We start from the raw sequence: 15,447 nt of genomic DNA, 5'->3' as shown, positions 1-15,447 counted from the left end.
TTCAGCTTTGTCTTGTGTAGTGTCATGTCATTTGACCTTTAACACTGACCTTTAACCCAGTTGTGTTGTGTTGTGTTGTGTTGTGTTGTGTTGTGTTGTGTTGTGTTGTGTTGTGTTGTGTTGTGTTGTGTTGTGTTGTGTTGTGTTGTGTTGTTTTGTTTTGTGTGTTACTTTGAGATGTGTATGTCAGTGGTGTCTGTAAACTGAGTGGTGTGATACTCATGAAGTGTTGATTATTGTTACAGGTCCAGCACATGCTCAGCAACCAGTGCATCAACAGTATCCTCAGAATAATTAAAGCATGTGTGCTATGTGGCAGCATTTCTTCGCAGTGGAGGTAAGATTGTCATTTTTAGAGCCACTGGAAATCATGTCACTGTGGAAGATGTGTTATCGGCAAACTAAGTCAGACATACACAAACTAAAAACTATAGCTGTTGCATGTGGTAGACTTTACAAGTGGGTGATAGCAGTGCCTTGGATATGTAGATGTAATCACCCTATTTTGATGATAGTGAAAATAGATATTTGAATGCTATTGAATGTGCTGGCACTTGATGAAATCTTGCTATCAGAGATACTGACATACTGTGAGTGTAATACATCAATGTTGCTAGCTTATAACATGTCACAATAATGGTTTTAGTTTGTGTCTTGCTAATACTGACATTGCTTTCACACACCCCCCACCCCCCACCCCACCCCACGATACTGAATAAAAGACACAAGTATTAAGCTTACCACTATCAGTTCACATGGTACCTATTTTCATGTGTACTTCTCTGCTCGAATTTGCTCTGTGCTAGGCATAAATGTGACAGTGTTGTTTATTAGTAAGACAATAGTTTACATGCTAGTAGTGTTTGTGCATAGTGTTAATGTCTCTCTAAGATACTGTCAACATCACTGACTTGAAAATGTGCAATATGGACTGTTAGAGTGTGCTGCATACAATATTATACTATGTACAAGCTAAGTTGAACAAAAAATATGGAATATATACTCAGGTTGTTCTACGTCACGACAACGTGTGTCTCCGTCACTGATTTTCCTGTGTTCAAAATATAAGTCAAAACATTCAAAATTGCCAATACTTTCCCCGATTTTCTTTGATATTACTGGCACTGGTATAACTGTTATTCCCCAATATTTTTCTTCATTCAGCTGGAAAATACTTGTGACCTAAGGGCTGTCTAGTGACTCATAGTGACAAAGGCCCCTTAGGTCCCTCATAGGTTCCTATGGCTGAACCAAGAAAAATATTGAACATCTAATTATCTGACAGATGCTTGTTACCTTCAAAGGAATTTTACTACCTTTTATGACAAAAGTCAAAACCATTTGATTTCTTGGTTGACACCATCACTTCTACTCTATGGGCTGTATATACATTTCTATAGGCATGCATGAGAATAGAACAACCTCCTTGTCCTATTTTGACCCCTAGCGTGAGGTAAAATGGTACGGCAGATACCAAGAATTGGTCCAAGTTTATAAATTGTATTATTAACAGTGAAAATGTTACAATTTGATGTATACTGTACAAACATTTTAAGAGAAATAATGTTGCTATGGAGGTATTTCAGAGTCATCATGAAATGTACATTTGAAATAACCAAACATACCAACAACATATTGTGCTGTAAGGTGGAATAACAAATTCAACATATCTCATTTGCACTTTCTTTGTCTTTTACTTTTGCAGGAAATAAAAGCTGAAGACATTGCCAGACTGCTGAGTCTATGAAGTTTTTGAAAAGGGGAAAATTACAGACTTAAAAACTAATATTATGACAAAAAAAATTATATTTAAAAATTATGATTTCAAACAATTTGTCTTCTGCATCTGAATCAGAAGATGAATGATAGAGTAGTAGTGGCGTCAGTAGCTGTTGCCATAGCAACCAGATTTCATGGACAACAGCTGTGAACCAATTACCATGGCGATGTTTACCATGGGTACGGATGTTGAACATGAGCTGCCAGCAGTCAAGATGACTTTATTTAGCAAGAAAATAAAAGGGGGGTGGGGGGAGTAAAAGAGAGACGAAATAATGTGCTTGTGCCACTTTGGACCATAATGGCGTTTTGTGTCACATAGTACATAATAGGATGCACAGAGACATATAGTTGGAGAACGGCCATGGATGGCAGACGACATGCTTGCTGTGATGTTTCTTTGCTCATTAAAAATATTCTGATGGATCATGGAAAAGGAGTATACCTACTGTCCGCAAAGACCAGAACTCAGCTGATGTGAATGATGACGTGAAAAAAAAAACTAAATACATCATCATAATACATGTCTTTGGTTCCGATCTCTGTGAAAAAACCACTTGTTGAATCTGTACGTATGTACGTATGTTTTGACTTGACAAGGATTGACATGGTATCAATGAAAGAACATTGCCATCAGATTCAAAAAACTTGTATCTGGAGTGCTTCGTGTAATGGCGTATTCTTCCACAAACAAAATGGGACACATTGAAATGGACTCTAGTTCTGTTTGCAAACTATAATGTAATAGAGGGAGAGGTTGCTGGACATGAAATTATGGGATCCTTACGATTGCCAACTGGGAACTGGCATGGAGAATCCTGTGTATGCTGTCTAGTAGTTTGCAAATAAAGGAAGGAGAGAATGTTTAATTTTACAACGTGTCTGAATATTTTTGTTGTGGTAGTTTCCAAAGTATTTATATGCAGTCAGTGATACACAAATATGTGTATTATGCATTACAACTGTTTGAGCAACAGAGTCCCCATAGTTAGTGTGTGTGACCGGGGAGTGGGGGTGGGGTGAAATTTTCATAGGTAACTATACCTTCCCCGTGTCATAAGGGACAATGGTGTATACTGTATTTTACAACCAAGATTTGATGGGGAGGGGGGGGGGTATAATTATGGTGAAATTGACATATTTCCACTGGCATGTTGTGCTTTTGGTAGGGAAGTACCTGGGGACTCAGGGAGGGGGGATTCACTTGCTACATAATCAGAAACACAGACCTTGATTGCCAGATACCTCAACGAAAAATAGTACAGTGAACCAAATGTTTGGAAAGTGACTAATTCCTAATGTATCACTTAAATGCAACATATGCACACATGAAATACCAGAAACTCATGTAATCATTACCCAACAACACATAGAAGAGAGTCCATCACTAAAGCCACAGACAAGTAACTTTAATACTTGTCTGACATACAGCATAGTACTATGGCCTCATTGTTATACCATAGTACATGTTATAAACATAATGTTTATGCTTCTGAGAAAAAAAAATGTAAAAGATGTATAGACATTTTGGTAAGAGATAATCTTCATGGATTAGGGAATATTTATGGAGTCAGTGTACACACTGTCACTGATCTGATGAGTCGGATGACCCGGGGATTGAAATATGGGTCTTTAATTTCATTTCATTTCATTTAATCAACATCACTAGCTAGTCTATGACCATCTTAGAGTACTGCCTATATACTTGACGACGGACTTCAATGAGTAGATACGTACATGACAACAAAAAAATGTGATCAGCCATACATGCATATTGTCATAGCATACACAAATATTTTGCAATCTGTTTCAAAATATTACAACTATACAGTGAATATAATAAAGTAATCCACTAGTTTGTACATGTGATAATAGTCTGTGATCACGACAACGCAGCAGCTGGCGAATCTTTACAAACTTTTAATAAAACAATTTCAATAAGGATTCATCTATTTTAGGTTATGACATCAGTTGGAATGTAACATCGTAAGCTAAATATACCACACCTGCTCAGACATGCTGCCAAATTCTTGAATAATGAAACAATATTACCCCTTGTATATGTCAACTGAGAAAAATTAATTTTGATCTATTTCAACCATTTCTACTGTACACATATTATAATCCATTCACTGTAGTAATACCATCCTCGACAAACTTACAGTGTAATGCTGTATCAAAATGAACTCTGTTCCAAACAAGAAGTAGAAAATTTACACAATGTAGCTGACATTTTTGACTGTAGGTTTCAGTCTTTGTCAACAGATTGACCCGGTATTTAGAATATGTGACCTTGTAGTAGACAAGGATTTAGGTGTGAATAATAATTAGCAGAGATTTATGCAAAAAAGTTAATCCAGAGCAAACTATTAATCCTATGTACCAGTAATCCTTATGGCTTCTGTGATAAGATAACACGAATGCAAGAATATGGGATTGGAACCGTGGCTTTTAAGGACATGTTTATAGTCAGGTAAGGGGCAAAAGTGACCAGCAATAATTGTGTATTTTGATGGGGGTGAGAAATGGGATGGGGTGGAGGAGGGAGAGTTAGTATTGCAAGATATCTATGAGGGTAGGTATCTTTGCCATCATCATAATTCTAGGGTTGGGGTGAGAAATGGGGTGGGTGGAGGAGGGAAAGCTAGTGTTGGAGATGAGGGTAGGTATCTCTGCCATACTTCTAGGGTGATAGCAAAAGGAAAGTGACGTGTAAAAGATAAGAGATGGAGATTAGTGACATCCAATATGATACTAGAAATAACATGCGTACATATCAAGTATGAAGCCTTTCTTTATTTTAATACCTCCATTTACTAGTATCTGTAGAGGAGAGTGACAGAAATACATAGAATGCGTAAACACATAGACCTACAGTTCAGTATTTTGAAATGTACAGAACAGGTTTCAGATTGATTTCAGCAACGGCAAAAGTCAAGGGTAATTTCCTGACTTTATATTCAAGTAGCGAGTAGGAAGTGAAATTGACTGACTGATACATCCGTATTCGTTTCCTTGTTTTTGAGTAATCTAAAGTTAGTTCTTGACCCCAAAAATACATTGTGGTATTGATATTCAGTATATGGAAAACACAAAAGGTCAGTATAAATAGCCTGAGTTCTAGACTCTATAAATTATTCACTACGTGTGTATAATAACAGTAATGGCCAGCTGTTGCATGTTCATTTCACAGTGCAGTGCAGTGTGGAGTGGTGTGTGAGCTGACTGTTCTTATGTTTATTTCACTGGCCAGTACTGTGTTGTGTATAAGCTGACTGTGGTTTTATGTTTACCTTGTCATGCTGAACCCTGTTGTCTTAGACATTTTACATGGTGCTGTCATAATAAATTCTGCAATACTAGTATGTCATGCTATCAGGTGTACATGGACAGAAACGTATTCAATCAGAAATGCTTTGATAATTATGTGTAAAATCCTACATGTAAAATGTGAGAAAATATAAGGGCCCTATGTGCACCTCCAAGAGGCAATGTGTGTGTGTGTGTGTGTGTGTGTGTGTGTGTGTGTGTATGTCAGTATGTCTCTGTCTAGCTGTCAGTCTATGTGTGTATGTCTGCCTTTGTGTGTATGTGTGTCTGTGTCTCTGTCTGTCTGTCTGTCTGTCGGTCGGTCAGTCTGTCCATGGCTTTTTCTACCCCAAGGTAGGTACATTTTATATAAGGTGCATGAATTATGACCACAATAAGTAGACAGTGCATGCAGTATGACTCTATGAGTCATTGCTCAGAATGGAGGCCCCACCCAGTGACAAGTAGTCATATCCTATCTTTTCCATCATCTATAACCCAATTCCCTGTCATACCGGACTGTTTTAGACCTATAAATAGTGTAAGTGTAAAGATAGGAAATTTGAATAATTTGAAATATAATTGTAATAAATTATAAAAGCCAGCCATTCCATTATTTCAGGGGCACATGACATTAATTTGAATGATTGTCTAGTGGATGAAATATACATATTTTTAAATTTGGCCCCTATCTGGTGAATCTTCTTCCAAAATAAATGTTTCAATGTTGACAATCAAAGCTTAATATCAGATACGCCTAGACACGTGCACACGAAGGAAAATAAAATCATTACATCAGGAATTGAAGATTCCACGTCGTACGAATTGCGCCCTCAACAGTCCAGTTTTTGTTACACCCTTATGGCAGCCGATCGCGACGTGCAGAACCAACTGCATGCATGGACCATTTGCGTACACTTCAGTGTCTATGAAAAAAAGACTATGATATACTTCATTATATGTAAATTTAATTTCACCAATTAGAATAATAGAAAGATATCAAATGTAAATTTTATCTACTAGGGTATTTGGCCTTACGTTGGAGCAAAAATCCTCTGATCTATCTGTTTATAGTTCACTGTTGATGAATGAATTTTCATTTGACGATGTTTAGTTCACGAGCTGTCAAATTCCAAATTTCTTTACATTACGAGCTCGAGAAATAATAGTGATATAAAAATTTGACGAACAACAAATTTAAAAAACAAAGAAACAACTAGATGAGAATGGGAGCTGTCTTGTGTGAATAGTCAAGACCAGCAACGTATACTATACAGTGTTTTAGAATGTCATTTCCTCAGTACGTAGACGGTGACTATCTCACAATTTCTCCAAAACCACCGTGTATAGATCGATGAAATCAACTTCTGTCATTTTTTTCGTTTCTTTTTGTTGTTATGGTATTAGTATAACCATTGTTTTGTTGTTGTTGTTGTTGTTGTTGTTTTGTTTTTTTTGTTGTTGTTTTTTTTTTGGGGGGGGGGGAGTAGTTTCAAAAGCATAACACGGATAACAATGCATCGATGGGTTGCAGGTCCTGTTCAGACATAATGCCCCCCTGCCCCTTAAAGCGAAATATTACACCTAAGATCTATTCATTTAATGTCCATTACACATGTAAATTAAAGTACAAAAAACTTCCATGGTCGGAAATTGGACGTATTTGACCGTGAGATTATTGAGGTGGGATTCTACACGGTGTCCACGCATAATTGGACTTCCATCAAAAACGAAATATTTATGCATTTCTGCTTATTCAATGACTTCTCTCACATGATCTACATTTGCAAAAGTATTTGGAACCGTATTTTCCTCGTAGGGAAGGCAAGAATCACATTCCAGTTATCAAAAAGACAAAAGATTGTATGTTTTATCACCTAAGAGTGCTGTTCAAAGGCAGCGTCTGAAGCTTGAGTGAGGACCAAAGTTGAGTGCTTTGGCAAATGTATAATTTCCTTTGGAAAAATAGTAATTCCCGGTGTTTCATGCTAAAATTTGGTTGCATACTCAAACAGTCAACATATTCTGTTAACCTTTCTTCAGATCATATAACTTTGAGAAACTCGCAGAGTTGTTTTAACCGTTTTTAAGTGCGATATGATTTTAGCCTTTCATCGTATGGGGCGCCCTCCCGCGACACTTCTTTCGAAAATGACAGCGATTTGAGTAACCGAGTATTATACATATACTATGAGCTGTTAATATTTTACATATATTTGCACAGATGAGATATTAATGTTTGTTTAGCAATCACAATACGATATTTTACCGATAATTCTCTGATCTACATGCTTGAATGTTCGTTTAATATTTGACAAATTCCGCTATCACTGTATCAATAATATTTCTTAACATATAACAATTACATTCTAATAATATGTAACAAGAGTATGATTACGAATCGAAAAAAGAGAGACTGGTATTTAGCCTGAAAATGTACCAACAACTAAATACTTTTCAATGTCAAGTAATCACCAACTCGGGTAATAAGTATGTATATATGGAGAGTTTTAATACATGTAAGTCAACTACTTTTGTATTCCTGTTCAGAGAAATCAGCTTTAAGCGGAGTCATAAAATGTGTAACTATTTTCCTTAGTTTCCTTGCAAATATTCTGTATGTATCTTACGGAAGTCTTTTGACAAATTTAATTACAATCTCCCCCAGTAACAAACTCCTGATATCTGAACCGATGGAAATTGGTGTCAATTCTAGGATTTGAAAATGACAAAAATCTTTTTTTAACAGAGACGTGTACACTGGTGGGATTTTTCTGACTTCAAGGAGCGAATATATCCTAGAGAACAAATAAGAGCAAGAATTTGGGTAAAAAATGTACAGTGCAAGTATAAATTTTTCTTTCGAAAACATTATATTTTTGCTCAATGTATTATGGACTTTAAAATACAGAATACGTGCATGTAAACACAAAAAAGTGTTGTTGATCTGCTTATGTGTGTTCTTACTATACGCTTAGTTTGTGTAAGTTACTTGGAAAAAATCTCTGTAATCCCGAAAGAAGTGTCATCCTTGAAATGACTTCCATAATCTTCGAGCACTTAACTTTCCAATCTGGACAAACAATGCCCTTGGAGACTTTGATGACTTACATGGTACACTTCAAATTTCTAATCCGCTGTAAATTCAAGTACATAATGCTTTATCGAAATAAACGTTTTACATTTGCGCGTTATCTCTTTGAATTGGTAGGGTAATTTTTCTCTAAAATGTAAATCCGTACTGTGACGAATTACATGTATGGTCCAATTCCAAAGATGGAAATAGAAATCCCATAATAAATTTCTGAAATGATCAAAACAAAGTCATTGTACGTCTATAATGACAAACGTAAATTTTACCCATTTTTTTCTAAGATTTAGGAGAATAATTTGTCATACAAATTTAAGCTCGGATGAAACGTTCACCACCATGTCACCAACGCTTGACTCGTGCGCTCGAACTCAAAGTTCCGCACTGCAGTTTTCAGAAAAAGTACTACTGAATATGTAAAATGAAAATAAATTCCACCTTGAAAGGCTTAACTTAATAAAGTAGTTTGCAAGTCGCAGTGTCTTCTTTTCACCATACTTTGTTTGAAATTTGATTTATTATCGCAACTGTCTGATGGGGTCATCGACTTTTTCGTCTGGCAAGAATAAAGTCATAGCCTTTGAAAACGAGGCCTGTGATCTGAAATGCGCATGCGTTATTTCTACTGCGAAGATTTTACCCTTGGAAGTGTGAGACCCACATAATTTTTAGAAATTCGCGTGAAAATCGATGTATGGTCGTCTCATTGATGGGGAAGTATATGGTGATTGACAATCGTGATATCCGGATAGAATTTTCGTTGTGTTCGACGGAATCCGCGATAGTTGTGCCGGGGTCTGAGAATCGCGACGACGGACATGTTCTGAAAAGCAGGAAGTGGTGAAGTGTGTAGTCTGATCGAGATATTTACGTCGAAACGTAGGGGGGTTTACTAGACTGGCGGGAACAGTGAATGCCAGAACCGACTCAAATGACGTGACGGATGCATATTTCTTCTTGTTTTGGTATCTGGATGCTGTTCTTTCCCATCCGTTGAAATATTCGCAAAATTTTGGAAGTTTACTTTGAAGGATAACGCACTGAGCAAGGAATATCCAGTATGTCGGTGACGGGTACGGGTAGCATTGATGTTACGATGGATGACTTGGAAAATGATAAATGTGAAGTCGCTAGTACAGTTGATAGCGACGATGACTACAACAGTGTTTATAACGGCAGCATTCGAGGTAGTGTTAGCTCACTAAATGGCCCAAGACCTCCGGATCGTTACGGCTTTACTGGTGGCAAACAGTACACAGAGGTGAAGTAAGTACCGACTATTTCAGAATCGCACGAACAGCATAACGATCGGTCCCAGAAAATATGCAAATTAATATAATAACTATTACGATCAATAAACATGTATGGCGTGATGACAGTAGTAGTGGAAAAGGTTTACAACGTCACCAGGACAGATATGTCCAATGATTGATGGGTGTGTATGTAAACAATGCACGACTGTGCCCCCTTTTGTTTATTTGTAAAAGTGAGCAGTGAACGGATCGTGGGTTGCTCGAAACACAATTTAATTTATGTGTTTAGTTATTTATACCAGGGAAATGAAATGAAACCTTCATTTCAGATTCACAGCAAACAACAATGTGTTAAAACAAAGATGATTTGTGATCTGAAATATGAAATATGATCTGAAATATGAAATATGATATTTAGTCCGTGTATCAGTATCAAAATTCATGAATGACGTTCTCTGATTACTTCCTACTGGCTACCAGCATTCCTCAGAGTTTTCAATTTTGTGTTTCCTGTTGGATATCCTACCTCCATTATATTTATTGGACCATAAGATGAATATTTTACATGGTCAAGGAATAAGTCACTCATAGTTGGTATAGATTTCATGAACTATTTTCATAAGACACAGCAATGACTATTAAATTATTTACTTTTCAACTGACCCATATCTTGTTGGAAAACTTGCCTTCATCAACAATTATTCAAGGTGGTTGCACATTTTTGAAAGTGTTACAAATGACAATGCTACTATGTTTGATTGCACCCCTATCAATAGTTTCTCAAAATACTGACATTTTTTGAATGACAGAAAACCTTTACATAGCCTGAGTACTGAACGTAAGCTTTATAAATAGAGTAAACCCTCTACCAGACAGTCCCATTTGACACATTTTCTCAGTTCTTTTTTCAAACACACTCTTAGCATACTTAGAGTGGATGAAAGTTTCTTTTTCCCCCGAGGTATTCCCTGTGCTAGAGTCCATAAAAGTAATTTGTTGGAATGGTAAATTTTTCCTGAGACCAAAACTACATCAAAATGAATCATCAAAATGCCATAGAGATTATAAAAATCCATGAAACACTCAAATTATAGCCATGAATGTCATAAATGATATACTGTGCATTACAGCTAAAGTATATCTGAACCATTGTGACATCACCATATATTCTGAATATCTGATTTGAATACTAGTATATGCCAGTCCTCTTCATTCCTTGACATGTCTTTGAACACATACCATTTCTTTGACCTGACCAATTGAATGGGTATGAAGGTCACTTCATTAGTGGAGTGATTTCTATTCAGTTGTCAAGTGATATCTACTGGTAGCCAGCAGTAGCAATGCTAATAAAGTTTTTATCAGATGTAACCCCACCTACCCTACAGTCATGAAACTGGTGATCATGTCATATCTGGTGACTTGCTGTTGGTCTGTGTGTGAATTGGACCACTTACAGAAGTCAGACTATTTTACTCCACTAATCAATAAATCACATGTACATGCACAGGGTGGTAGGCAGAATGTTGTTGATAGGTTTACACTGTATCCTGCAGTAAGTACATCAGGCCAGTATGTAAAGACCAATGTCTAACTCGGATTAAAAGTCAGGTGAGACAACAGTTGTCTGCCAGAGCTATAGGGATACAGTACATGTAGTCTGACGGATTAGTTGGCCTTATAAGGAAAGAATTGACTGATCTAATCCGTATGGCTCCACTGATACGATAACACTAATGTGAAAACATGGGATTAAATCCAGGGATAATTCTGTTCTGATAGCATGACCAACTTTATGTGAAAATTTGTCAGTTCAAAATTAAATCAACAGATTTTGTCAAATTATTTACTTGTGCTACACCTGGGCAGTGTTTATGTAATATAGTTTACATACTGTCTGTGAAAAACAAATGAAGGCAAGCTGTGAGGAGTGATTAGATTATTTCAGTTGTGATATCTCCTCTATCAGCTTTAGTATTACATTCTCAGTAGGGTTCTTTTAATTCTGCCTTAAAAGTAGTGACAACAAATGCATTGTTATGTTAATTAGATTCTATTATTTCAAAATATCATGGTGTAGAACCCACTACCCTCTAAAGGGTGACATCTGCCTGACACTGACCTATATGAATCAGAGTCCACATTGAAATAATAGAACACAAACTGTTGATAAATTCAAGAAGGACAATGAGACATGTCTGTTTGCCAGAGCTTTCTAACTTTTTACATTGGATCTACTATTGTTCCTGTTCAGTGCCATTGTGGTATTGGATTTTGGTACTATACATATTCTTTTGATTGATTGATTGATTAAAGTGTCACTGTGTTATTTTCTTCACATGTTGTCAGTCTGATTGTACTCATGCCATCCATTAATTAGTCTGGTGGTTTTATTCCCTACCTAGTTTGTCCCTCATAAAGCACATCGAGGTGAAGGATTCAATGTAGGATCAAGGAAGTTCATAGTCTGGATGCCAATGTGGTTTCTAGTGGAGGTGTAAATTGTAACCATATAGGGACTAGCCTAGGAAGTTCGGTGAACTGAGTCACAACATTGTCTGTCAATGCTCACAATTTATGATGAGTTGTCAAATTACTTGTTGATGATGATGATGGGTTTAATGATGTTGACAATGTCTTTCAGCCAGCAGTTTGAACTGTTTTCCTGTCATAATGTTACAACTCATCTCATCTCCTTTTTCTTGTGGATTATTTTTTTTCAACTGAGACACAGAACTGTCAACACTCACACTGTACATTAAGGTCATACATTTCATTACAATCCATGTGATAGTCATTTCAAAACCACTGCTATGAAATGTCTGGTGACATTCGACACACTGCAGTTATTGATCATGTTATAGTATACTACACACATGCTAGACAAATCAGCATAGAACTGTAAACATATCCTGAAAGATGTTTGTTTATTTGCAAGGGTAGCATTTATACAGTAAATGAGCTGCGATTATTTCAATAGCATAGTTGAATGATTGATTGACTGTCAAAACAGATTGAATTGATGCATCGGATTATTTGTTTTCATCACAGAATGAGTTTCTGGCATAATACTTTTTAAAAGTGCTGGTAATTCTAAACTATAAAAAGTACAAGTAGGCACTCTCATGGGTGTGTTGTCAGAACGAGTATGTTTAACTAAACTGTATATGGTTTGCCGGTTTTATAGTGTTTTTACAGTGAAGAACTCTTTAAAATACTTCTATCAGTTATCAGAAACAGACCTCAGAAGCAATGTTTTTTTGTTACTCCAAATGACGTCAACTGGAATCTGTGTAGGTGTTTTGTTAATGTCATAAAATCTATTTTCAGTTAATAGTTAAAACATGATGGTATGTATTTACATGTATATCCATAGGTGACAGTGCAGTGTTGATTCCTCAAGTCTGGTCAACTCAGGTGGTACTGTCATTTCAAGAATGTAAAACAGTGTCTTATTGGCCATTTAGACACTCATTTATGAACCTGGAGCAGTTTGATCCAATCAAAGAATATTTACCATGGTTCACTTGGTGATGATGCAGGTAGCAATGTGATGATGTCATCATATTACTTATTAGCTCCTGAGAGGGGGGAACCTTTAGGGTTTTTAAGCTCCAGGTGTAAGGTTCAGTATAATTTCATATTGAGCAAATTGTGAGTGTAACTGTTCCACACTCTATTCTATAGGATAGTCCCAACAGGCACTTGCCAAGGGTCGGAAATACCCTATCCTTCAATTATAAAAAAGGCTGAGTGTCTCATCACTTACATTTACATGTAAAATGCTGTGAGCGTTGCCCCAACGTTAACAACAAGATAATGAAGTGAATAATCAGTCAGTCAGTATGTTGTAATGTCTTTTCACTTTTATTAGATCACGGAACCCTAGAAAGTGTCAGGGTATCACAATCAGTTTGATGCTAGAATGATTAAAAATATAGTCATCTCAAAAATTAATTAGAATACTGATTATAGCAATCTTGGATATGAATGTGTGTCAGATATTTTATTAATAATGAGTTATTTGTACATGTAAAGTGAGTAAAGTGTGTAGTCATGACGATGATGGACAAGACTCTTACAGTGAATAGAATGGACAGCATAGGGTGAAAATGATGGGATGTTGACTCTTCATGTTAGAGGTTGATGTAAGAAGTAGACTTCTACTATTATTTGAAATACTTTATACTTTATATTTATACTTTCACTTGATTATTTGTGAGAAAAAAAAATGCATTCGCAGAAAAAAATACTTGTATTTAAATGTTTTACCTTACATGTAGTTTATGTGTTTAAATTAATTAAGGGGTAATGTTTGGTGCCTGAAAGGTATCTGGAATGTACTAAGCATACTTAATCATCACCTTCTCTTGGCAGAACTCAACCCGGTATAGGGCATACTGCATATAAATGATTCAATGACAAAATTTGGTATGTATGTACATTGTAACATGTATATTAAAATGTTGAGAAAACCCAAGATGATTCTGATGCCTTCAACAGCATGTATTACATTACTCTAGAACGGTCTCTTGAAGGTTTTTTAATACTAAGTATTTTCATTCAAATAGCACATCATACATGTATACTCAGCTTGTGCCATTTTAAAGTATTTATATTTTTTTAATACAAATTTTAGGAATGAATCTCATCCTCCAAGGTTTCTAATATGTTTTATAAAAATTTTGTAGTAAGTGAGTCAAACATGGCTTGATATTCTGAGTAGTTTTAATAGCACCTTCAAGTTAAATTCACATCTGTTGCTGTGACTTCTGTATAAGGAACCTTGTGTAGTGGAAAGAACGTGAGCAATTCATTTGATGGTGACATCCTAAGTCCTGTATATAGTTGACATATTTATGTATTGTGGAACAGTTGTGAAAGGAAAATACCTTGTACTCCTTTGCCTTTTCTGTTTTCTTGAAGGAGTGTTTTCTGAGTAGATGCTAAACACAAATAAAAATGGTTGGACATTCGGTGGCCATTGAAACCACACTATATCTGATGTAGGTATGTAGCAGTGTCTAAATGACATTTTCGCATCGTGGATCAAATTTATAAAAACTGAGATTTCTTGTGCATCACCACAGTGACATAGCAAGGGATAGGGGAATGCCACATTTTGGTGCAGAAGAAGAAATTTGTGTGCATCAATACACGTAAAACTGACCTAGAGGGCAAGCTGGTGTGTTGTGCTATGTGGACTCCACTCCCTATTCCATTGTAATAACAGATGTAAATAATCTGATTTCATTCAAATTATTATTGCTGTCTAAATCTAGTAATCAGGAACATTGCCACAAAATAAAACATAAACATTGCCAAAAGTTGTTGCTATTCTGGCATTGTTTCCTCAATCATTCTGAAATGTTCAACATTGACACAAATATCAGGATTATTTATTTAAGAATTGACATGGATTTGTCTGTAGTTCCTGTTTTTTCTAGCAGAAGTGATATCATTTAAAGACCCAGTTCAGATTAGGATTAACATTTAGTTGTGAAAAACAGTTGTTTGGCAGAGTTATAGAAAGTGTTAGTCCAGAACAAAAAAAGGGATCCTATATAATCCTCTTTGGCAAGAAATCAGGGATTGAAAACCTGGCCTGTCACTTCGGATTAGGATTAAAATCTGGTGTGAAAACCAGGTGTTTGGCAGACTTGTAGAAGAAAGTTGGGCCAGAGCAAGAGAATGAGCCCATGTACTCCTTCTAGAAAGATAACACTAATGCGATGACCCGGGATTGAAACATGGCCCTTTAAGTCAGAATGTATTGGGTGTTTGAACTATACAGTGCAGTGTGAAACCTGTTATCACACTCAATGTGTGTGTGGTGTGTTTATATCATTGACCCTCACTCTGAGGTCATCATTGCCAATCATACAGCTCTAAGTCGAAATTCACCAGCCTTTCTACTTGATTGTCATCAAATGAAGTCATCATTCATATGCAATATGTGCTCATTTATCACTTGGTGTAATATTCTTGTTAAAAACAAGATTAAATTTGTTAGTG

The 15,447-nt window shown here is 36.2% G+C and overlaps 2 protein-coding genes across 7 annotated transcripts in view; both read left to right on the top strand.

Moving 5' to 3' along the window:
• LOC144448871 (uncharacterized) overlaps positions 1 to 2,636 on the top strand; it is a 28,340-nt gene extending 25,704 nt beyond the window's left edge. For all 6 annotated transcript variants that reach the window (XM_078139186.1, XM_078139188.1, XM_078139189.1 and 3 more), the window contains 2 exons: positions 246 to 337; positions 1,706 to 2,636. In XM_078139186.1, coding sequence (XP_077995312.1) covers positions 246 to 298 — 53 coding nt within the window. In that variant the 3' untranslated portion in view covers positions 299 to 337; positions 1,706 to 2,636. The remainder of the gene's footprint in view (positions 1 to 245; positions 338 to 1,705) is intronic.
• Positions 2,637 to 8,806: 6,170 nt separating this feature from the next.
• Positions 8,807 to 15,447, top strand: part of LOC144448987 (TBC1 domain family member 10B-like) — a 37,950-nt gene continuing 31,309 nt past the window's right edge. The window contains exon 1 of the mRNA XM_078139381.1: positions 8,807 to 9,445. Within this exon, the coding sequence (XP_077995507.1) occupies positions 9,240 to 9,445 (206 nt within the window). The 5' untranslated portion in view covers positions 8,807 to 9,239. The remainder of the gene's footprint in view (positions 9,446 to 15,447) is intronic.

This window comes from Glandiceps talaboti, chromosome 18 (assembly GCF_964340395.1).
Source record: "Glandiceps talaboti chromosome 18, keGlaTala1.1, whole genome shotgun sequence".
In the NCBI taxonomy this organism is placed as follows: Eukaryota; Metazoa; Hemichordata; class Enteropneusta; family Spengelidae; genus Glandiceps; species Glandiceps talaboti.
Note: the sequence above shows the minus strand (reverse complement) of the source record. Positions and strands in the feature narration are given on the sequence as shown.